This window comes from Lynx canadensis, chromosome E1 (genome assembly GCF_007474595.2).
Source record: "Lynx canadensis isolate LIC74 chromosome E1, mLynCan4.pri.v2, whole genome shotgun sequence".
Lineage (NCBI taxonomy): Eukaryota > Metazoa > Chordata > Mammalia > Carnivora > Felidae > Lynx > Lynx canadensis.
The window spans coordinates 11,033,265-11,058,074 of record NC_044316.2 but is presented as its reverse complement, the minus strand read 5'-3'; the positions used below and the strand labels follow the sequence as shown (position 1 = coordinate 11,058,074).

The window sequence follows — 24,810 nt, the reverse complement described above, 5'->3', positions numbered from 1 at the left end:
TTGGGGTCACTGGACTTGGAATTGGAGGCCCTGCTCTCAAATCTCAGCCCTGCTATTGAATAGCTTGAGCCACCAGACCAGGCACTCTGCATGGCTTAGTAATCGCACTTTGTAAAAGGTGGGTGAGAATTGCAAGCTCAAACCTAACAGAAGCCCCCCTCGAGCCTAGAGCCTGGCCCATGATAAACATTCAATAAATGTGGGTGGAATCTGAGGAGGATGTGAGACCCACAGGGGAGAAATCACTTACAGTGGCCCTGACATTCAAGAAACACTTAGGGGCAAACAATGTGCCCGGTGCACATTTTCATAACAACTGTGTTATTCCCATTTTTAAGATACAGAAAGAGGTTCAGAGGGATTAAGACATTTAACCAAGCTCGCGCTGTTATGAACCTCAGATCTGAACACAGAGTCATTTCCAAGGACCCACTTTCCACCCCCAGCTTTTTATGAAAAACATACAGAAAAGTTGAAAGAATAATTCAATACACACCTACACACTGTTAACATATGGCCCCATTTACTTTAGCGTCCTTTCTTTAAATGTATACATATTTGGAACTATTTAAAGTAAGATACAAACATCATGTTCTTTAACTCTGATATAGACTGAATGTTTGTATCCTTCGAAATTCATATGTTGAAGCCCTAACCCCCCGATGTGTTGGTATTTGGAGATTCGTCTTTTGGAATCTGACCCTTTGGAAGGGTCAGATGAGGTCATAATGGGATCCACGCTCTTATAAGAACAGACACCAGAGAGCTCCCCCTTCTTTCCTTGTGTGCACGCACCTAGTAAAGGCCATGTAAGGACACAGCAAGAAGGTGACCATCTACAATCCAGGAACAGGGCTCTCACCAGAACCCAACCATACTGGCTCCCTGATCTCAGACTTCCAGCCTCCAGAGCTGTGAGAAAAATAAATTCTGTTGTTTAAATCACCCAGTGTGTGGTATTTTGTTATCGCAGCCTGAGCAGCCTAAGACAATCCCTAAATGCCACTGGGTACATCTGTTAAGAATAAAGACATTCTCTGGGGCACCTGGGTGGCTCAGTCGGTTAAGCGTCCGACTTCGGCTCAGGTCACGATCTCACGGTCCGTGAGTTCGAGCCCCGCGTCGGGCTCTGGGCTGATGGCTCAGAGCCTGGAGCCTGCTTCCTGTTCTGTGTCTCCCTCTCTGTCTGCCCCTTCCCCGTTCATGCTCTGTCTCTCTCTGTCTCAAAAATAAATTAAAAAAATGTTAAAAAAAAAAAAAAAAAAAGAATAAAGACATTCTCAGGGCACCTGGGTGGCTTAGTCGGATGAGCGTCTGACTTCGGCTCCGGTCATGATCTTGCCGTCTGTGAGTTCGGGCCCCGTGTCGGGCTCTGTGCTGACAGCTCAGAGCCCGTAGCCTGTGTCTCCCTCTCTCTCTGCCCCTCCCCTGCTCATGCTCTGTCTCTCTCTCTCTGTCAAAAATAAACATAAAAAAAAAAGAATAAAGACATTCTCGGGGCGCCTGGGTGGCTCAGTTAAGGGTCCAACTTTGGCTCAGGTCATAATCTCGCAGTTTGTGGGTTCGAGCTCCACGTCAGACTCTGTACCGACAGCTCAGAGCCTGGAGCCTGCTTCAGATTCTATATCTCCCTCTCTCTGCCCCTTCCCCGCTCGCACTCTGTCTCTCTCTCAAAAATAAACATTAAGAAAAATTTTAAAGAATAAAGACATTCTCCTACATAATCATACCCATGAACATTAGCAATGATTCCATAATATCTAATATCCTATCCAAAGTCGAAATTTCAATTGGATTAAGAATGTCTTTTTATAGCTGCTTTTGAAATGTTAAACCAGATTCTAGGCAAGGTCCACACATCGTATTTAGTATCTTTTTTATCTGGAACAGTCTCCCTATCGCACCTTTAGTCACTGACAATTTTGAAGAGCCCTGGCCACTTGTCTTACAAAACGTACCACGTTCTACATTTGTCTGATGGTTCCTCGTGTCTAAACTCAGATACGGTATTTTTTGGCAAGAATGCCACGTAGGAGGTGCTACTTTATAATGCACCACATCAGGAGGCATCTGATGGCAGGTGGTTAAGGCTAAGTTGGAACATTTCGTTAACGTGGTAAGGGGGACCCGCTTTCAACCTCTACACAAAACAGGAGCCATCAAGCTTTCAGCTCAGCGATTTTTGACACCAGCAGAGCCAGGTGCGCTTGGAACCCAAAGTTCGGGGTTCCTCACCCAACATTCCCTCTTTGTCTCCCAAGCTCGCATCCCGCCCAGCTCGCGCCTGGCCCAGTACAAAATGGCCCCGCCCCGCCCCGGCCCGGCCCCGCCCCGGCCCCGCCCCGGCCCATCCTGGCCCCGCCCTGGTTCTTAGTTGGCGACGGTGGGGAGGCCAGCCCCGCCGGCCCAGCGGGCGGAACCAATTGTGTCTAGCACTCCGCTCGACGTGGCCGCCCGGACTCTGAATCCCGGAGCGCCGGGCGCACGAGGACGCTGTTCTCCGTGCGCTTCCGGGCGCACGCAGTTCGGCCGCCGCCGAGAGGGCGGAATTCCCGGTGCCGCTGCCGTCTCTGTCGGTGCGCCCGGTTCAGCCGCCACCATGGGGATCCTGGAGAAGATCTCCGAGATCGAGAAGGAGATCGCTCGGACGCAGAAGAACAAGGGTGAGGGCCGGCCTGGCGGGGCCTTCCTTTCTGCCCGCCTCAGTTTTCCTGTCTGTAAAATGGGGGAACAACTCCAGCGATAGAGCTGAAGCGGGCTCGAAGGCCGCAGAAAAGTGCCAGAGACGTGACCTCGTCTCCCAGCGCGCCGAGGCAGGCAGGACCAGGCAGGATCCGGGTCCCAACGCGCTGGTTTAAGTGCAAACGATCCCTGTGAGATCTGCTTGGTGCCAGACCAAGTGACCGAGTAGAGAAATCCCAGCGCGCAGCCAGCATCTGACCCAGAGAGGCATGGTCTGGGTTCAAACCCGGGTCTCCCGGTGGTCGGGCCTGGGGGAGTTGGCGCTCGCCCCGCTTTGTGCTGGCAAGTCCAGGAGGACCCCTTTTACAGGTACCCAGCACCAGGAGGTACCCCTTTTACAGCTTCACCCAGCACCTCGGGAACAGAGGCCATCAAGACTCGAGTCTGGCGGACCTGGATTTGAACTCCAGCGCCACCAGTACCTGCCGTGAAAGCTTGGAAAGTCACTTCACCTCTTTGCGCCTCAATGTCCTCATTTGTCCCTGTCTCATCTTAGCCCACAACTAGGTTAAACTAGATAGCATGTGCAAAGTACTAGGCACATGGGAAGCACTCAGTATTTAGAGTAAACCCCCGACAGAGGTAGCACATAATGAAGGATCAAATCTAGGCTTCAGATTGTAAGGGCTGGAAGAGCTCACCCGAGAAGAGCAGTGGGGAGAAACAAATGATGACACCCGAGAAGGCTTCCAGGAGGAGGTGGGGCTTGAGCTGCTTAAGGGGAGGATACTGCAGGTGAGGGGCACTGTGGAGGCAAAAGCATGGGAGTCCAGGTGAGCGTGGTGTGTCCATGGGACTTCTAGGTCTAAAACATTCTAGAACAGAAAGAGGATCTGGAGTAATGGGGGATACGACTGGCCAGGGCGAGTGAAGCCCAGTGCCTAGCCAGTCCTGCTTTGGGGTTGCAGGAGCAGGAAGCAGGGGATATTAGGTGGCTAGTCTCAGTGTCTGTCCTTCCTTGGCTCCATTTAGTTCTGGAGGCTGAGAAGTTGGGGGCATCTTTCATTCATTCATTATGTAAGTCTTTTTTTTTTTTTTTTTTTTTTTAGTTTATTTGAGACAGAGAGCATGAGCAGGGTAGGGGCAGAGAGAGGGAGAGAGAGAGAATTCTAAGCAGGCTCTGCACTGTCAGCATAGACTCCCAACGAGGGGCTCGAACTCACAAACATTGAGATCATGACCTGAGCTGAAATCAAGAGTCAGACGCTTAACAAGTGAGCCACCCAGGTGCCCCTCATGATGGAAATCTTAGCAGAGCCCTTATCGTGTGCTAGGCATTCTGGTTAAGGCCATCAGCACAGCAGACACATCCTTGCCCTCTTGGAGCTGACCTTCCAGTGGATAGTCTGTAAACTAACAACCAAATAAATAAGATTGTTTCATCCAGCAATACATGCTGTGAAGGCAGACCAGGGTGACACAGCAAGGGTGGAGGTGGGGGCTGGGCCTGCTAAGGTGAATGATCAGAGAAAACCTCCATGAGGCGGGGACATTTTGAGTTGAGGCCAAAATGAGAAGGTACCAGCCATGCAAAGATCTGGGGCAAGACTGTTCCCAGCAGAGGAACGAACATCTCTGAGGCAGGAACGGACTTGGCTTGTTCAAGGATCTGAAGGTCTGGGGCTGGAGTGCAGTGATGGGAAAGGAAAGGGCCAGTCATGTAGGGCCCCGTAGGTCGTGGGAAAGAGTCTGAATTGTGTTCTCAGGGCAGCGGGAGCCAGTGGAGGGTGTTAAACAGGGGACAGACATAGTCTGATTGCTGTTTTAAAAGCTCCCACCAGCTGCCCTGTGGATGATATTCCACAGGATCAAGGAAAGTAGCAGGGAGGCTAGACGGTAGAAAAGGGGATGGAAAGGTGATTTAAGGATTAAGACTTAGTCCTTCCCTTCAAGAGGTGCTTAGAATCTCAACGACCTAGGGTGACAGGAAGGTCCAGATGAACCTGACGGTTGCCAAACCCATTCTTGACCACTTCTCCCTGCCATCCATTCACTCGTTCACTTGTTAGACGTTTCCTGAGTGCCTGCCCTGCGTCACGGGAGACTGGGGATCCTGCCCCACTTGAGTGAGGGAAGTAAAGAAACAAGATAGTTTCAAATGGTGATAAGAGCCATGAAGACCATACACAGGGTCATGAAGCAGAGCGGGGGCCTGAGGAAGGGCAGGGGTTACTGTGGATCATGATACTAACCAATTTTTCCTGGGTGCTTAATGGTGCTAGGCATTATTCTTCGTGCTTTAAGCCTTACAGAAATCCAGTGGAGTGGTTACTACTGATAACGTCCCCGCTTTGCAAATTGAGAAACTGATAGACAAGAAGATTAAGGAACTTTCCCGAAGTTAAATGGCCAGGAATGATAGGGTGGGATTCTAGCACAGGTTACTTACCTTTGCGGGACCCCGCCCACCGCCCCCTCCGGGTGAGTAGGGGAGGCCTCTTTGAAGAGGTGACATCCAAACTGAGCCTCAGATGTCGAGAAGGAGCCGGCCCCGTGAAGACAAGGTTGAAATGGAAGGGATAGCAAATGCAAAGTTTCTGAGGCACGAAGGCTGTCAGCATGTCCTGAAGAAGCAAAAAGAAAGCCACTGTGGCTGGAATATAGTAAAAGAGAGTGGAAGGAGATGTTGGAGCAGTAGTGAGGGACCAGGTTACTAAGCCACAGCCCACTTTTCTAGTGAAGATTTTGTGACACCTTTACTGTCATGAAATACCACTCCCCATCACTGTGCAACTTTTGTACACACCGAATTTGAGAAAAATCAGTATCGTGCTCTAATCCTAATACAAAGGCAGAGCGAAAGGAAAGTAATTTATAATTAAAATAGCATTTATTTCAATATTTAAATGTTGGGGCACAGCCAAGGTACAGCGACGTTATAATGAAGTGAGATATTTGCACCTCTGGGCAGAATCACCGGGTATGTGGGCTTAGGCACGATCTACACCAGTGCACAGTGTGTTATGTTGGTGACTCAGGTACCCTGCAAGAGGCATCACTGTGAGTAGCCTGGGATCCCAAGATGGTGAGCACCTCTGGGTAAAGTTTGAAACACAACATGCTAGACTCTTTCCTTGACGTACACAGCAGTCGCATTCCTGGAAATTTCAGTGTTTATTAACACTGTAAGAAAATGTCCTGGGGTTTTCTTTTTGTGAAAGAGAGTTAGGCTCTAGGCCCCGGTGCTCCTAACCCAGGTTTTCCCTCCACAGATGTCTTAGGGCTGTGAAAAAAATCCTATGGGACACGGGACAATTCTTGGCTGTGCCAGACTGACTCACACTTTGTAGGGCCACTGGCGTCCCTGGCCCCTGTCTGGTAAATGGTGATGGGGACCTCACCATCACACTGACCACAGAAAACATCCTCCGGCACACCCCAGGGAGTGGTGCTGTCCCCTGGTGCTGACATGGGGTCATGCGGTCTTAATAAGGACACTGGCTTGTATCCTAAATGAAGTGAGAGGCTAAGGTGGCATTTTGAGACAAGGAGTGTTTTCTTTGCTGATCTCCTCGACGATTGCCATCCGGTTCTGATGTTTCCAGCCAGCATTTGGTTGTATGTGGGGTTGCACCTGACCCACGGGGCTTGGATACCCTGGATACTTACCTTCTGTCTTGCTTTCCGTCCTTCAGCCACTGAGTATCATCTGGGCCTGCTGAAAGCAAAACTCGCCAAGTATCGGGCCCAGCTGCTGGAACCGTCCAAATCGGCCTCATCCAAAGGAGAGGGTTTCGATGTCATGAAGTCGGGTGACGCCCGTGTGGCGCTGATTGGATTTCCCTCTGTGGGTAAGGTCAGTGATGGTCAGCGTGGGCCTTGGGGAGGAAGCAGCCTGTCTTCCGAACACGACTGCCTGCGCCTCCTCGCGCTGCCTTTCTGAATTCGCTCCAGGGACCAAGAAGACCCAGCCTCCCCCAGGATCAGGTCCCACCCCTTTATCATCCTGCCTGGTGACCATTGTTTCCTGTCTCCGCTCAGTCTCTGACCCATCCATCATGCACAAACGTTTATTGAGTGCACACCCTGTGCCAGGCTCTGCGAGGCACTGGTAATACGATAGGGAACAAGATAGTTCTGTCCCTGCCCACACGGAGCTCCCCTTCTTAGGGGAGAAAAGACAGTAAGCAAACAGTGGAAGACTGGTGAGGACTGTTGTGGAGGAATATGCAGGGCAGGGGTGGAGTTTATGTCAGGGAGTTCAGGAAGGCTGCTCTGAACCACTTCCTTACCTTCTGGTACCACCAAGACACTTCAGGCTCATCATGTATGTTCCCTGCCCCAGCCCTAGAATCGGCCGTTATTTCCAGGGAGCCCTGGTTCCTTTTCTTCTTCTGAGAATGCTGTTTAGAAACCAAGATCTGGGTGTTAACTCACTTTGTAGCAGAATCGTTCTGGCTGTTGCGCAGATAATAGGTCGGAAGCGGGGACCCCAGCTCAGATATAGGCCAAGGGAACAATGACCAGGTGGCTTGGACAGACGCTGGTGGAATAGCATCAGGGCAAGTTGGTAACAGCTCTCGCTTCCCGAGTGCTAACTACAGGCTGAGCGCTGTGCTTTGTACGGGTTTGGTTTTGTTTTCGCCTTGGCCTATTTGATGGGTGTGTGTATCACAGGAGGTGGGAATTGATCTTGCGCTCTGTCTACACACAACACACACTCACTCTCTGAAAATGGGATTATGGCTACATGGGGCCCTGGCATTTTCACTCCCCCGTGGGTATCCGTCTCATTCATACATTAGAGTTACCTCCTCTCTCTCTTTTTTTAATATATATATATTTTTAACGTTTATTCCCTTTTTGAGAGACAGAGACAGAGTGTGAGCAGGGCAGGGGCAGAGAGAGAGGGAGACACGGAATCCGAAGCAGGCTCCAGGTTCTGAGCTGTCAGCACAGGGCCTGATGCGGGGCTTGAACTCGCGAACCATGAGATCATGACCTGAGCGGCCAAAGTTGGACGCTTAAGCAACTGAGCCACCCAGGCGCCCCAGAGTTACCTCCTCTCTTAACAGCTGCCTAGAATCCCTCACTGTGGTCATAGTGTCATCAATAGTCTGCTCCTTCCCTCCTCTGCCATGGTAGCTAGGTCACCCCCAGGCTTTTGTTTGCCCACACGGTGCTGTAGTCACTATCCTTGTGCGTGGATCTTTACGAACTGGAGCCAGTATTTGTGGAGGACGCATTTGGCCAAGTGAGCACAGCAGCTCTAGGATGTGGGTTTTAGAAATGGCCGTCAGCACACTGCCATTTACCCCCCAAAGGAGCTGTAGCCAATGCCATGTGGGGACAGTAGGAATGTCTCTAGTGTCTGCTCACGTACCCCTACATGTGATGCTGCATCAGCGCTGGGCTGTGAGCTGGCCCAATCTCTGCCTCAAGTTCTGCAGAAGGGTTCCTTCCCTATGACAGGCAGGTGCTTCTTAATCTTTGGGAACGCTCTTACCCCAGTTGGACCTTATTATCAGTACCCAGTTGGGTGCACTGCCCCCTGCCCTCCGTCTGTGCGGGCTCGGGAAACAACGTCGTTTTCGTTATCATCCGTGCAGGTAGGATGAGGACGGGAAGGTTGCTGTAGCTGAGGGTGATGAATGCCCTGGAAGGGAGCCACTGTGACCCCCCTCCCCCCAGGCCGCTTGGCGTCCATCCAGCCTGCCCCTTTCAACCCTCGTGCCAAACCCGAGCACCTGTTTGGCGTGCGGCTACCTGGCCAGCGCTCAGATACCTGTAGTGATGGTGCTTATGACTCCTCAACTGGACGCCGAGCAGCGCAGGGGCCTCCCGCCTCAGCCCCTCAGGAGGAGCCGGTGCTGCAGGAGCCCCTCTGGAGAGGTGGGACTGTCCCCAGCCGTGCCCCCTGCCAGCTGGCCACCCGCACAGTCTTCAGTCCTGGTGTGGTTTCCAGATCCCTGTCTTTTTGTCTCTTTCTCATTTTTCCCACTTTTGTGTAATAGAAATTTCCAGACTTGCAGGAGAGATGAAAGAACAAATACAGTGTCCCCGCCATCTGGGGGTCCATCAGTTTGCCATATTGCTCCATCTCCTGGTATTTGTGTGTATTTGTGTGCGTGTGCGAGTGGACTTTTGTTGTTTTGACTGAACCATTTGAGACTAGATTACAGACGTCATGCTTTGTGACCTTTGACCCCAGTATTTAAGCTTTATCTCTAAAGGATAAGGATATTTTCCTGCTGAGCCACAAACTATCACACTAGACAAGATTAACAGTAACATAGTAACCATCTAATGCCTGGGCCATATCCTGATTTCACCACTCGCCCCAAAATGACCTCTGCGGCTGATCTGTCCAAACGGAGGTCTGTTCTAGGACCACATGGGGCCCCTGTATGTATTATTCCTCCATCTGCTTTAATCTAGAACAGTCCCTTTTGTCAAGACCCTAGCTCTCAAGAGACCGGACAGTGGTCCTACAGAAAGCCCATGCTCTGCAGTTGTCTGCTTGCTTCCTTGTGGTGTGCCTTAACCTTTTCGTCTGTTCGTTGTTCTTCCTGTGAGCCGGAAGTCAGGTAGGAACCTGGGACTTGGGGCTTGGTTCCACATAGGAGAGGGGGTAGACCTCGTTTTGCACCATGCCGGAAAGCCCCTGATAGCTGGTTGCATTTCCAGAACCACTGGGTCAAGGGGAGGGATACCCTGTCTCCCCTCTGCATAGTTGCGTTAGCCTCCCCGCCCCCACCCCAGGGGACTGCAAAGTGCCCTGCAAGGTGTGCCTACAGTAGTGTGCAGAAGTCAGGCCCCGTTGACATCTTCTTGGTGTCCTTGACACCAGTGAATTGTCCTTGTCTGTGAGTTTTGTTAGTGGTTGCAGATGTCGACTTTCTAGTTCTCTTCTTCCTTCCTCACTAATTAGCTGATGTTCCTCAAGAGAGTAGCACTTTCTCTCATCAGTGTTGCTGTCTGGTTAGCCTGAAAAAGTTCCTGGAAAGGCGGGACAAATGCTTATGTGTTGCCTATACGTGACCAGTAAGATGTTGGGTCATAGCTGTCCCACAGAGTGACAGGTAAGTATTTTCAGGCTTTAATTCTTCAGGTGTTTATCATGGACTCTATCCGTTTTCACCTTTTATTTTGAGTTTACTTTCCAACCTGCCGAGGACTTTTTTTCCAGATGAGAAGCCCAGGCTGGGAGAAGCCATCTTGTTTACCAAGGGCTGTGCCCTTGAGGGTCTGCCCTGTGGCCAGATGCCACCGTCCTGTTGGGGATCTGGGCTCTCCAGCCATGGGAGGGCCCAGCCTCCCCACTGCAGAGGCCAGAGAGCCTTCCGTTAGCGTCCAGCCGCCATCACTCAGTGTCTCGGCAGCTGTTGCTCTCGGGCTGCCCCACCTGTCCATACCTGTCTACCCCACTGGGTTTTTATCTTTCCTCGAGTTTCTAAGAGGTCCCCAGAGTGGAGAGTTTCTGGATTCGAGGGCAGTGTTTCCTTCAAGGCCTGAAGATATGTGAGTGAGATGTGCCCCCAGCCGTTCCGGTTGCCAGCGAGGGGCACGGTCCAGGCGGCCCCGTCACAACTGCGTCTCAGACTTTTTATTCCAGGTGTCCTGTGACTAGGATGGGGGCAGGAGGCCAGGGCTGGCTTTCTTCCCCTTCTGGCTCTGCCCACTGCTTTGCTGGCCCTCTGGGCCACTGCATCCATCGCCGTGGTCTCGCCATGCTCGGGGCTTGGCGCCTCGGGTGCCTCATCATCTTTAACCCCACGTGGCCCCATGCGGTAGGGAGCGAGCAGATGGCCAGCCTATGCGTGAGGACTCTGAAGCTCAGAGGATGAAGTTTCTTGCCCAGGGGAGCCACATTTCTAACTCCCCACCAGGCCGTGGCTCTGGTCCCACAGCGAACCGTGGCATAAATGTTCCCATCAAGACCCTTCCTGCCTGGCAGCACCCTCTCTTGCCGTCTGGCTCTGTCTCAGACCTCATCTGCCTCCTTGCATATCTCACCCCTCCCTGGGTGAGCAGCCACTTTGAGTGCCACAGGCTGTTGCCTGCTTGAAGTTCTCTGGGGCCCAGGAAAGGCTGGAGGGTTTGGTGGAGCTAGAGAGGGGCCCCTGATTTAGTTGGGGATCCCACTTGGAAACCAGGTCCCTGTGTCCACCTGAGATGGGCCTTGACGCCTCCGAGGAATAGAGTGTCCTTCTGGCGCCCTACCTGCCCTGGGCAGAGCCAGAGGCGACCTTTCCAGCTGTTGTTTTCTTTCTAGCTACCCAGGTCCCCACCCTGAGGCGGAGGAGGGAGTCTCTGTGATGCCTGCATCCGGCAGGCTCCTGGCCTCTGGGGATTCTCGAAGGAGGCTGGGACAAGACTCCTCACTGCAATGACCTCTTTTTCCTCCTAGTCTACCTTCTTGAGTCTAATGACCTCCACAGCCAGCGAAGCTGCGTCCTACGAATTCACAACCCTGACATGTATCCCTGGAGTCATTGAAGTAAGTCGAGGTGTGCTGGATTCCAGAAGGGGAAAGGGTACATGCTTGGGTTTGCGATTATATATTTGTAAGTCATGAGTGGAGGTGTCCCTGGGGGGGCGGGGGGCGGAGGGGGGTTCTGAACTGAGCTTCTTTGCTCTCAAGCAGTGGTACCTCTGAGGATTCTGGCTGCTGGGACCCCAGAGATGCCTGCCTGGAACCCTGGCTGGTTCCGGGAGTCCGGCCAGCACCTGGCCGCTCTTGCTGGTGCCCCTTTGTGCTCCACTGGCCCGCGCCACCCCGGCTTGGGTCACTTGGTGGTGGTTGGCTGTATCCCCCTGTTTCCTGTGAAGCTTCAGCGCCTCGGGTAGCTGGGGTCCTATGGCCCAGAGCCTCCGCGGTGAAGTGATATTTTTGTAAGGTGCTGTTACCATCAGTGATGGGTGGGTAGGATTACAAAAACTCCAGAGTCTGTGCCTGGGGGCTCCTCAGCTTGCAGGATCTGGAGCTGGAGCTGTGCCAGGCTGAGCAGGCTTGGACCTGGCCCCCGAGGCTGAGCCCTGGGATTCCCAGACCCCTGAGCTGCAGGCCAGAGTGGGGGTCCTGGGTTCAGGCAAGCCCTTCCCACGGTCACCCCTCTTCACCTTACCTTCTCCTCCGCATCCTAGTACAAAGGAGCCAATATCCAGCTCCTGGACCTTCCTGGGATCATTGAAGGTGCAGCACAAGGTAGGGAGTGGGAACAGGTGGGTGGGAAACAGGGTGGGTCTCTGCACCCCAGCCCGTCCTCTTCTGTAGGGATTTGCTGTACTGGCCTCACCGTTAAAATTGGACATGGCTGCAGGGCTCAACGGGTAGGGGTGGGTTCAATGCCCTGTGCGTCAGGGACTCTGGCCTCATACGGTCCTGGCAGGCCCCGTGTTAAAGCCGAGGAGACTGAGGCCCGGCAAGGTGAAGGGACCTGTACAAGGTCGTGTAGCTTACCCGGCAGGTTTGAGTTCCCACTTCCATGGTGTGTCCCTGGACAGACCCCTGCAAGGACTGGCCCCTTAGCAGCTGGCTAGCTCAGGCCATGCTCCTAGTCCTGGGGCCCTGTCCTTTGTTTCATCTTTGTTGTTTTTTTTTTTTTAAGAAGAGGGTTTTTTTTTTTTTTTACGTTTACTTTTAAGTTTATGTACTAAGTTTATTTACTAACTTTTTTTAAGTTTATTTTTAAGCTTTTTAAAATATTTTTTTAAGTTTTTTTACTTATTAAGTTTTTAAGTTTATTTACTTATTTTGAGAGAGACAGAGACAGTGTGACTGGGGGAAGGGCAGAGAGAGAGGGAGAGACAGAGAATCCCAAGCAGGCTCCGCGCTGTCAGCACAGAGACCGATGTGGGGCTTGAACCCATGAAATTGTGAGATCATGACCTGAGCCGAAACTGAGAGCCGGACACTCAACTGACTGAGCCACCCAGGCGCCCCTTGTCTTTGTTTTCTGAGATAGGAACATGCCTGTGGCTTCTGGTGGCTTCCTGCAGCATTGCGGACACGGTAACCAGCTGATGGTTATCCAGCACTGGCTAAGTGCCGGGCTCTGCGCTGACCATTATCTCACTTAATCCTCACATAGTCCTGTGACTTAGGAAGTGTCATTATTTCCCTTTCATAGCCAGGAGGAACCGCAGGGACAGACAGGTAAAGGGTCTGCCCTAAACGACTCTTCACCCATCAAGTGGCAGGGCCAGGGTTGGTGCCCACCTCTCTGATTTAGTAACCCTGTCCAGGCTGGGCAGCGGGACCTCTCCCCGGGGGTCCAGTTGCCATCTCCTCTGCACGTTTCCGTACCCCACTGCCCCCATCAGGGCAGAGTCCTGCCTACTTGAATTGGGCTGGTGGAAATGGTGATGGTCCCCCAGGAACCTGCTGTCCCAGCAGCATCATGGGGCCTGGTGTGGTCTGGCCACTGTGGGGGAAGTACGTTTGGTAGTGACAGGAGGCCCCTGGCTTGTGAAGATCACTGGACCCAGCCCCCCATTCTCCAAAGAGGGAGGCAGATCGTGGTTGAAATCTACACTACCTGGATCCTAGTGCTGTGACCTTGGCAAGGCGCCTGACTTCTCTGGTGGTGCAATAACCACATGGTCTGACCTTTGTGTGGCAGTTCCTAAAGTACCTCTTCCTGTGGTGTCTCATGTGATCCTTTCTGCAGCCCTTGGATTGGGGGTGGGTTATATCGCCCCATTTCCAGAAAGGGCAGACATGTTCAAATCCTGATAGCACACTGGCTTTGTAATCTTGGGCAAGTGATGAGCTCCAAACCAAGCCTCAGTTTTCTCATCTATAAAATGGGCTTGATAACACTGACTATATAGGGTGGTTGTGAGGAAATGTTCACGAAGCGCTTAGCGTGTGGCCTATTGCAGGGTAGGGACAGGAGGAGAATGTTACTTCTCCTGAGGTGGTGATGTCAGATTACCTTCTAAAACAAGTCTTCATGAGTAAAACAGCACACGGATTAGTGAAAAATGGCAAGGAAATCACAGCCAGGGGCTGGCATATGGCAGAGACCATGATGGGTCTGTAGAGGACAGGAGTCTGGGGCTCCGTGGCCTGGGTGGGGGTCACGCGGATTGTGCCTATGTCACTGTGTAACCGTGTCCCTTCCACCTGTCCAGGGAAAGGTCGTGGCCGGCAGGTGATTGCTGTGGCACGCACGGCTGACGTCGTCATCATGATGCTGGATGCCACTAAGGGAGAAGTGCAGAGGTCTGCAGGGGAGTGTGGGGGGTGGGGCAGGCTAACATGTCTGGGGGGCGGTGGGGATCCCTGGGCATGCTGGTAGGACACTGTGGCTCCAGCTGCTGTGTCCCTGATCATGATGGGTGATCCACGGGGCGCTTGGGCCTCTCACACGTGGGAGCAGCAGCAGGACTGTCCACCGGCTAAACCCGTGCAGTCAGCCTGGAGCGTCCTCTCTGAGTGGCTTACATCTGGCACGGAGGTGTCTGGAGGCTGGGGACTGTGGTACGCTGCACCGACTGAAGCCTGTGTCACCCGTGAGCCCCATGCTGGCTCTGGCTCCCGCCTGCAGAGGCCAAGGTGCCTCAGTTGCTGCCCAGAACCCAGTGGGAGCCCAGGCCCAAACAACAGAAGCCTTATTCATGCCCTGACCTGCTGGCTAAGGGGCACAGCAGGCCTGCCTCTGCGTGCCAGTCGCAGGCCCAGCCAGTCTCCCTCGAACTGGGCAGAAGGTCCAGAGGCTCCTCAGCAGCTTTGGGTTGTTGAGAAGGAACGTTCTGGGTTCCCAGTGGTGGGTAGGAGGGCATTGGCCTCCCTCTGGAAGGGCAGGGGCTTCCTGTGTAACAGGGAAGCCATTTGGCCTGCCTCTGGACACCTGTGAAGGCTCGTGGGGGTTCTTCCCAGGTCTCTGCTGGAAAAGGAACTGGAATCAGTGGGTATCCGCCTCAACAAGCACAAGCCCAACATCTACTTCAAGGTGAGGCCCCCCCCTCACCAGGAGGCCAGGCACGGGCGGGTTTGGGATGATTGCAGCTGCCCCTTTGTGAGCCGCTCTCCTTTCCTCTCTCCTCCAGCCCAAGAAAGGTGGTGGCATCTCCTTTAACTCCACAGTCACACTGACCCAGTGCTCGGAAAAGCTGGTGCAGCTGATTCTGCATGAGTACAGTATCCTCCCAAAAGCAGCAAGGGAGGGCCCAGAGCCCTCAGGGCAGGGGAGGGGCCACCCGAGACAGGAGGGAGGCCTTGCGGCCCACGATGATCACAGACCACCCCAAGCCACCCCGGCTCCATCCGAGCGACTGCCAGGAAAGCGGTAGTGACATGGGACACTTCCTGTCCCCCCTGCCTCCATGCTCACCAAGCCGCAGGCTGGCTGGGCCAGAGCCGTGAACTCAGCAGTGGCTTCCTAACTCCCTGGCAAGTACTAGGCACTGGCAGCCAGTCACATCTGGAAGGAAGATGAGATGGTGAGGGAAACAGCGCCCGAGGACTGGGGGTTCCTGGCCTGGGGAAGCCTCAGGAAGAACCAGGGGCCTGGCTGCTTGTCGGGGGTGCTGGAGGACAGGGCAGGGCCCCAGAGGCAGAGCAGCTCAGCATGTGAAGAAGTCACCTTGGGACAGGCTGTGTGCAGGGTGATGAGGCCCCTGTCACTGCAGGTATGCAAGCCTCCAGAGGAGAGCTTTGCATGAGGGAAGCTGGGTTAGACCAATGCTTGCAGACAGTGCTCCTGGCACCGAAGCCTGGGGTTCCACTGAGGTGCTTTGGGGATTCTGGCAAGTCCATTTTTCTTCTTGCCTAATGGAGAAGATTGAAACCACTGATTGAAACTTTATGTATCGTGGCTCCTTTTGAAAAACAACGAGGGCAGTCCCCAAACTTCAAAAGCTTGTAAAACCTCCAAAGCAGATGACCTCCGAGGTCCCTTTCGGCACTGTGTTTCCTAACTGGCTATCCGGGCCCCTCTCCTGCGGGGGCGCTGGTGGCTGCTGGTGCTCAGGTGGCCCTTAATCCGAGCCCCTCAGAGATCTTCAACGCAGAGGTGCTCTTCCGAGAAGACTGCTCCCCGGATGAGTTCATCGATGTGATCGTGGGCAACCGGGTGTACATGCCCTGCTTGTATGTAAGTGGCACTGGGCCCTAGGGCGCACATGTGGGAGCGGAGCTGGCCCCGGGGTGACCCAGATGGGACACAAGCTTCCCAGAGGGGCGAGAAGAGCATGGAGCTGCCTTCACCCCCCTGCCCCTCTTCCCTGGCGGCTGCATGAGTTTCGCAGACCTCCCTAGCTTGACACCGGGTTCTATCCCAGCCTTCCCTTCTGGGGAGGGACAGCGGTCCCAGGACCCTGCACCGTTTCCCCACCCTTGAGGCAGCAGGGGAGGGAGGACGCTGGCATCGGCCCCCGCCCCTGTTGTGTTCCGGCACGCGGAGAGAGGCACTGTGGGCAGGGCCGTGGCATTTGGGGACCCGGTTCCTGCGCTACTGTGTTCTTTTCCTTCCCCGACACCCACCTCCATCTTCTCAATCCCAGGTTTATAACAAAATTGACCAGATCTCCATGGAAGAAGTGGACCGCCTGGCCCGGAAGCCCAACAGTGTGGTCATCAGGTGAGGGTCCCAACACCTTCTTGTGTGTGTGAGCCCGTCAGGCCTCCCCACCACGTTGGCCAGGCAGAGCCCCCACACGCACCCAGGCCAGAGTAGACCATCTTAGTAACGGCTTTGACCTTGGCCTGGTCCTACCCTGGATCGGCCTGGGCAGAGTGGATGATGTGGGATGGGCTCTGGTTAAGATAACAGAAGGATTTCATCCACCAAGGTAAATGGATAAGAATTGTTTTTTGTTTTTTTTTTTTTTTAATTTTTTTTTTTTCTTTTCAACGTTTATTTATTTTTGGGACAGAGAGAGACAGAGCATGAACGGGCGAGGGGCAGAGAGAGAGGGAGACACAGAATCGGAAACAGGCTCCAGGCTCTGAGCCATCAGCCCAGAGCCCGACGCGGGGCTCGAACTCACGGACCGCGAGATGGTGACCTGGCTGAAGTCGGACGCTTAACCGACTGCGCCACCCAGGCGCCCCTGGATAAGAATTGTTAACAGGCTTCGTAGCTTAGTAGTTAATCGCAGACCTCAGAAATCCCAAGGGGCGCCTGGGTGGCTCAGTCGGTTAAGCGTCCGACTTCAGCTCAGGTCATGATCTCACAGTTCGTGAGTTCAAGCCCTGCATCGGGCTCTGTGCTGGCAGCTCGGAGCCTGGAGCCTGCCTCAGATTCTGCGTCTTCCTCTCTCTCTGTCTCTCCCCTGCTTGTGCTGTCTCCCAAAAATAAATAAACATTAAAAAAAATTTTTTAAGAGATCCCTAGGGTGTGAGCCAGCTGCTTCTAATCCTCCAGAAGATGCGGCTACCACTGCATGGCAGAGGGAAGAGGGAAGTTAAGTCCTCAGGTGGGGGGTGGGGGGCATCCTTGCCCTCCTTGGAGTGGTGGGTCCTGGGGACTGTAGTTCATTTTTTTTTTTTTTAACGTTTATTCATTTTTGTGAGACAGAGACAGAGCGTGAGCAGGGAAGGGGCAGAGAGAGGGAGACAGAATCCGAAGCAGGCTCCAGGCCCCGAGCTGTCAGCACGGAGCCCCACGTGGGGCTCGAACTCACGAACCGCGAGATCATGATGTGAGCCGAAGTCGGACGCTCAACCGACTGAGCCACCCAGACACCCCTGTAGTTCATTTTTCAGTGTCCTTGCAAGTTCCTCCTTGGGAGCAGCCCGACCTGTGTGCTCCGCTCTCTGGCTTCCTGGCTATCACAAGGCAGTCTGTAGCTTCACACTGAGGCAGGGCTTACGGGGAACCAGATGCTGAGCGGCCAAGGGGGCGGGGTGACTGGTGCAAATGATGGGTGAGGGTCCCGGACCCCCTCCCAGGCGTTGCCAGCTACCGCCAAGAGCAGGAGAGCGCTGGCATCCCTCCTGAAAGACCGCCTCAGTTCCTCTCCTGCCGCTATATCCCAGGCTGCCTTCAGGGGCTGCCCAAGGATGTGCCGGTTCTCAGGGCATGAGGTCACCTCCTCACCACACCTTCGTTTGCTATGCCAACAGCGTGTCAGTGGAGGTCAAGGTGCCCGCTCAGGCTCATGCCTCTACAAACGATCAAGCCAGGAGCCACCCCTCAACAAAACCCCCCCCCCCCCCCCGGGCTGAGCTGTCCTCGGCATTCTCCTTCCAGCAGGTGTCAGGAGGGAAGCCCCACCTCCTGGCGCTCTGTGTCCTTCAGAGATGCCACGTGCCCTCCACAGATGCCACGGGGACCCCCAGGAGAGACCGCTGAGCTCTGCTGGGCGTGACCGTGGTGGTGGCCGGAGGTGCTGGCAGCTGAAGTGTCGAGCCGCCATCAGAACTGCAGGCTCAGTTCCCCACGGGTCCCAGATGGGCCACGCCGGCCTCTCTCCCCGGGCCAGCCAGATGGAGGCTGTCCCCTGCAACAGTGAGAAAGCGGTTCTCACTGTCGAGAACAGAGCCCACGGGGCTACCCTGACCGGCCGCTTTCCTCCCTGGCAGCTGCGGCATGAAGCTGAATCTGGACTACTTGCTTGAGATGCTTTGGGAGTACTTGGCCCTGACCTGCATCTACACCAAGAAGAGAGGACGTGAGTTAGGCGGCGTGTGGCCCAGGAAACAGGCTGAGCCTCACCCTCCCGTAGGGCGGCCACGCTCTGCGTGCGGACCCTGTGCCCCTGGCTCAGCCTGTCCCGTACAGATCTCAGCTTTTCTCCCATCTCGGAATTGTCACCGCCCTCTACCCCAGGCTGCTAGAGACCTCGGCTGAGCCTTTACAGTACAGAGGGCCACTTCCTGGGACTGCTGGTCTTGATGAATTCCTTGGGAGCTGAGGCGGGGAGGGGCAGTGGGATAGAGGCTGTCCTGTGGTTCCCCACTGGCTACAGCAGTAACCCCCCTCCCAGCCTCCTCGAGCAGGAGCACGCCCCCTGGGTCAGGCCAGTGAATACACAGGAACCTTCATTCTGTCCCCCACCCCTGGTTGCACACCTCACACACCCTGTGACCTTGCAGTTGAGTTCTGGCACTTTGCATCAGCCTTGACCTTGTCGGCAAGGGAGGAGATGTAGCAGCTCTGACCGGTCCCCGGCAGCTGGCTGCCATGTCTTACCAGTTCCATCCAGATGCTTCACGTGGCTGGACTTATTCTCATGGCTGACCGGGTTGCCGGCCCTCCTGGATGTGGGTTTATTTTTATTTTCTGTGTTAAAGTCAAGGTTGTAGAACCCTGCAAGAGGACCTGTAGGGCAAGTGTGCCAAATAGTGAGGGGAAGGTTGAGCCAAGGCTGGGGGCTGGAAGGGCCTCTGTCCCCTGATGGAAGGGCACAGAGCAGCTTGGGGCCGTAACTGTGGTTGCCTCCCTCTACCTTTGCAGAGAGGCCGGACTTCACAGATGCCATCATCCTCCGGAAAGGGGCCTCCGTGGAGCACGTGGTGAGTTGCCGAGACCTGTCGGGACAGTGGGGTCAGGGAGCTCTCTGTCCCTGCTGCGGGGTTTTGCTGAGGTTCTCCCGTTGACTCTTAGATGCCGCCGGCTCAATAGCAGAGTGGCCCAGCGCGGGCTCTGGAGTTAGACCTGGGGTTGCATCCCGGCCCCTCTTCCTTGCTGCGTATGAAGCCGCCAGGCCTTTCCCGCCGGCAGGGCTGGCACTTTCTACCCCAGTGGTGGTTAGAGGGCGGGGTTGAAGGAGGTCCAGCGTGTGAATAGTCAGCGTGCCGCCTGGCACTTGGAAGGTGTCCAGGAAGCGGTGGTCGTCGCTGTCCTGTCACGTCTGGGTGTTGCAGGCTCAGAGCCACAGCTGTGCAGGTGTTCGTCAGGTAGAGCCACTGCCCTGGGGCGTTTCTGTGCTGTCACTCCACATTGTGTTTCCCCGGTGCCTACGGCTCAGAGCTACTGCCTCCATGCCCTCGGCCCCTCCTGGCTTCCTGTCCCTCAGTCAGCCCCCAGCAGCCCTCCCTGCTCCCACATCCTGCCCCCCAGCCCAGGATGGCTTTGATTGCTTTTTACACTCAACACACATTTATCGAGCACCAACGATAAAGCAGCCCCGGTTCCTGCCAGAACAGGGTCCATCGGGGTCAAAGATGCCAAATACCCAATCCCAGAGCTAAGCAGTCACACATAACGGGGAGTGGAACAAAGTAAGGGAACGGGGAGTGACCCTGAGTCTACACAGAGAGGCCAGGTGGTCTTGGGGGGAGGTGTCCTCATGGGGGCCTGTAGACCAAGTAGGACCTGACAGTGAAGGTTTAGGGGTGGTGGAAGCCCTCCTAGGCAGGGGTGCAAGGTATGCAAAGGTCCTGAGGCAGAGGGGCTCTGGGCTGAGTCTGTGGGCTCAGGGAGAGGAGGGTGCATTTCTGTGTCTAGAGTTTTGTTGCAGGCACAGCGGTCACCTGTCCCTTCAATGTGACCCTGCACCATCTTTTTCAGAGGTGTATTGGGCCCTACGGGAGCAAATGATGGCTCAAGCGCCTGGAACAATACTCCAGGTCGACACAGGCAACTTCTTAGGCTTTGGTTTTTTGGGGGTTTGTTTTCCATCTAGCTCATTTCTTCTCAGGATGTGTACTGTGGACAGGTGGTGGGCCAGCCTGCCGTCTGGGCTCATGCGTGCATTCAGTCAGCAAGCCCAGCCCGAGGCCTCTGCCAGCTAGAGGTTCCTGATACAAAAGGGCAGGGCTCGGCCTTGAACGCTAGCACGCCCGGCAGGAGCCGCATCCCTCAGATCACTCCTCATGACGGGGGGCGTCCCTGCCGCTGCAGGCCTATTTCGGAACCTGTGACTGCTGAGGTGTCTCTTGGGGAACCTGTGACTGCTGCGGTGTCTCTTGGGGACCCGGCAGCTGTCGATACGGGTGCCCCCATGTGCTGGCCCTCTGTGGAGTTACCCTGCACCTTCTGTGGGTACTTTCCTCAACCCTCTCAGGCCCTGGCTGCTTGCCCAAGAGGATGTAGGACTTCAGCCACTCCTGGGAAGAAAAGCGGGAGATAGCAGTAGGAGAGGGTTTTCCAGGCGGTGGGACTAATAGGTACCAAGGCCCAGAGGCAGGGGTGAGTGTGGGGAATGCTGGCTGTTTGTCATCAGCTGCACGGGGGTAGGAGGTGACAAGGGTCCAGTGAGGTAGGGGAGGGGCTCTGGGGGCCTTGCTCCAGAGCCTGGACTGGCCTCCTCTTCCCTGCTCACCCTCCCCACAGGTGCTTCCCTCCTGGGACACCCAACTGTCCCAGATGCCACAGAGTATAGTACAGGCCTGCCTGGATGCTGGCAGCGGGGCCCCAGGTAGACAGTGGAGCCAGGCAGACCGAGGGTCATAGTCATATTCTGGTTCTCCCCCATCCTGTGTCAGCCTCCCTGTGCCTCAGTTTCCTCATCTGGGGGTAACTGAACCCCCATCCCCAGGGCCTTTGCGATGCACCCAGCCTAGGCCCCGGTACGGATTCAGTGAGAGCTGACAAAGGCCTCGCTTCCAGAAGGGTCATGGGCCGTAAGCCCCCAAGGCAGAGAGGACCTTGCAGGGCTCTCAAGAGGTGGGGGTACAGTGGGCACTGAGCAGCAGTGGTCTTCCTGTCGTCGAACGACACGTTCTTTCCCATAGTAGAAAAGACGGCCGTCCATGACCTGCCATTGTCCCCCATTGCTAGAGATGCGAGTGCGGAGAAACTTCTCCGAGCCCCGTGGTAAATGGCTCCTAGTGTCACAGACACTAGGGTGCGGTGGGGCCTGTGGCAGGCTGGAGGGCGCACACCCTGTCTGCCTCGAGGGCAGGAGCACCCGCTCCGTGCTCCCAAAGCTGTCAGGGTCCCAGGGGAGTCCTTGCGGGGGTGCGGCCCTGCTCCATTGTTGTGGGTCAAGCTGAGGAAGACATAAAACCCAGAGACGACCGCTGGACCCCAGCGGATTTCATTCTCTGCTCTAGAAAATAGCGTTGGAACTACTTGTGTGGGTCTCTGTGCTCATTACTGGCAGCAGTGTCCTGGCCACCACGGCCACCTAGAGGAGGCCCTGTCAGGTCGGCTGCGCATATGTGCTCAGGAAATATTCTTACAGGCTCAGCGTCCCCACGGAAGCTGTCTCCCCAGCCCCCCTCCCCTGCGCAACCCGGGGCCCCCAGCCTCCGGGAAAGAGCTGGCCGCCCTTGCAAGTTCCCCTCCTTCCAGCTTCCTTTAAGAGCTCTGGGATTCCTGAGGTGGAGGCGGATGATGTCATGGGTGGGAAACTCCAGGTCACAGGGGACAGTGGCCAGGCATGGTGACTCCAGGCTGAGGTGGGGTGACCTGAAAACTACCGTCACCCATCTGAAGGAGCATCTGTCAGGGTTGGCATTCAGGCAAGGCCAGCGGAAGCCTGCCGACAGCCAGGTCCAGACCTTCTTCTGATGGCTTCGAGAACGTTTCTAGTGGGCTCCATGGCCTTTGGGCCAACCTGGAAGTGGGAGTATCAGAAGAGCCTGCAGCCATGCACGAGACCGCCTGTGGATTGAGCCTGTGGTGTTCACAAGGCCAGTGCTGTGTGAGCACCTGCCTTGGGGATTGCTACTTGGCGGAGGCCTTGGGCTTGGGTGTGTGGCTAGGCTCGGTGGGCTTGGTACTTATCTCACTGTTACCCTCTCCCGTCCCCCAGTGCCACCGCATCCACCGGTCACTTGCCAGCCAGTTCAAGTACGCGCTGGTGTGGGTGAGTCTCTGGGAAGGAGGAGGGCCGGGGTCATGCCCAGCATAGCCTCCGGGTTAGGCAGAAGCAAGGCGTTCATGCCACTCCGCGTGGTGTCCCAGTTTACGGGGTGTGCGTGCTGACCCGTACTGGACCTGGGCCTCTCCCATCTTGGGATCCGGGGATGGTCAGTCCACTGGGGACATCCTCCTGTCTGGGGGCGGGGGGAGTGTTGCCAGTGATGGGGCCCCCACTTCAGCCTCTGGCATTCATCTATCCCGTGACATATACACCCACCCACCTTCCTCCTGTAATAGCTATCAGCCTTGGCCTTGCTCAGTGCAGAGGCTGACAGGGCCCGTCTGCCTTGTTCCCCACCTAGGGCACCAGCACCAAGTACAGCCCGCAGCGGGTGGGCCTGACCCACACCATGGAGCACGAAGATGTCATCCAGATTGTCAAAAAGTAGTGCCTCTTGCTGGGCGCCCTGCCTGCCCGCCCTGCCTCCCTGGGGAGTCGGCCCCAGCAGGACGCCCCAAAGCCCAAACAGGAAAAATACAAATACATACACCCCAGGAAGGGGTCTCTCAAGTCTCTGCTGTCTCCAGAAGTTTCTTCAGTAGGCAGATGATGAAGAGTGTTGGGGCAAAGGGACACGGTTGGGGGACCTGGGCTGGTCTGGTGGCATTTCCCATGAGACTGGCCCCTCGTGTTTGGAACCCTCCCCCTGGCTCCCTTCAGGCACGGGAGAAGCAAGTTGCCCGCTGCCCCACAGCCGGGGCCTGACATCGATGGCTTGCTTGGTGCTGGGGCTAGGAGCTGACCCTGCCCGGGTCCCTGGAAGCCGTAGTTACTGTTGTTGCACCTTGGCCCTTTAGAGCCTGCTGGCACCTGGGGAGGGCGCCTCCCAGGACAGACCCTCGGCCCCACCCCAGGCTGCTTCATGGTGGCTGTTAGCCCCAGCTCATGCCTTCCTCAGCCTGAGGAGTCCTGAGTATTGCCCTCCGAGGGCAGCCCCTGCCCAGCACGGACCCCAGGACCCAGAGCCTGCAGGGACACCTGGAACAGAGGCTTTGGCTTTTGGTTTCTGTATTTTTTTCTCTAAGCCCCTGGTCTCCGCTCTCCTTTCTGAAATAAAGAGTGAAAACCATTCCTGTTCGGACTGAGGACAATTCTATCGATTTGGTGAAGTCTGTGGCCAGGCTGGGTCAGGGCCAGCAACGAGTGTGATGACCAGAGGGGGGTGGTGCCTGGTTTGGGAAAGAGCAGGCCCAAGTCCGGGGTGCATAGGAAAATGTGGGGTCTTCCAGGGCGGTCTCTGCCCTAGGAGGTTGGCCAGAGGCTGTGGGCTGTCCGTGTGGCACCTCCTGAGGCCGGGCCTGGCTGCCAAGGTAAGCTGCATCCCCAGAAGGTCCTTGAGCACTGACAGGGGAGAGCAAGGTGGCTGGGTAGAAGACCCGTTGCCTCGGCAGGCAGAGGTCGACAGGCCTTGGCCTGGAGAGTCCTCGCTACGTGCCACGGTCGGTGTGGAGCTGTCTCCACAGCAGCCCGTTCTCTAGGGGCAGCACCTTGCCCTGGGCTTCTACAGCTTCTAAGTGCAGAGCTGGGATTTGGACCCCAGCTGGGTCTTCTGGGCCATAGGGGAGGCTTCCTGGAGGAGGTGTGCCTCTTGGGAGTGCATGGTAACAGGTTTTGTGGGGCTACCAGGCACCGGGCTGGCAGGAGGCATAGAGGGCTCCCCTGGGGTCTTCAGATCCAGCTGGAGTGTGGAGCAGGCCCACTGCCCAGCTTTCCAGGCTGTTCTTGGCTCCTCTGTCAGCTGCTCAGGCTCCTTTCCGGAGACAAAACAGGAATAATAGACATCATTAAATATACATGGGGCCCCAGGCGGTCGGCGTGGTGGGCTGGGCCTCCCTTCCCCGCAACACTGAGCTGCTCTGCTAGGCTGGCCATGCTCCTGGGGCCAGCCACAGGACCCCCGTTAGGCGGCATGCAGGCAGGGAGCAGCCCACAGGACTCAGGTAAGAAGACCCCAGCCCGGGGCCCTTGGGGTCTGCCCCAAGTACCTCCCCACAGGTTGCAGCGAGGGGAAGAAGGGAGGGGGCAGTGGAATTGCTGGGCCTTGCCCCTGACTCACTGTGAGGTGCTTCCCTGGGCCTCAGTTTCTTCATCCATAAAGCGGGCATCATGCCCATACAGCTCCCCTCTTAGTGATGGTGGTATGCCAAGACAGGTGAGTACTCAGTGGCTGACTTCAGCCCTTCTCCCGACTGCCACAAGGCCTGGCCATGAGGTCCCAAGTAAGCATTTCTGCCTGGGTGATGGCCACTGCCACTTCTTGCCTTACAGTTAGGGAAGGGGCCTGTGTTCGCAGAGCATCAGATCCAGGCCCATTCTGTCTGCCAAGCTGGCTGCGAAAGGGTGGGAGATGAGGCCAGAGGT

General features: G+C 55.6%; 1 protein-coding gene across 1 annotated transcript; it reads left to right on the top strand.

Annotated features, from left to right (window-relative positions):
* The first annotated feature begins 2,498 nt into the window (after positions 1-2,498).
* DRG2 (developmentally regulated GTP binding protein 2) lies at positions 2,499-23,518 on the top strand. The gene is made up of 13 exons (XM_030294947.2): positions 2,499-2,663; positions 6,378-6,538; positions 11,093-11,182; positions 11,830-11,890; positions 13,822-13,912; positions 14,570-14,642; positions 14,740-14,830; positions 15,688-15,785; positions 16,195-16,271; positions 18,218-18,306; positions 19,092-19,150; positions 22,339-22,392; positions 22,751-23,518. Exons 1-13 carry the CDS (start codon positions 2,600-2,602, stop codon positions 22,835-22,837), a joined length of 1,095 nt encoding a protein of 364 aa, XP_030150807.1. The 5' UTR covers positions 2,499-2,599; the 3' UTR covers positions 22,838-23,518.
* Positions 23,519-24,810: the final 1,292 nt, after the last annotated feature.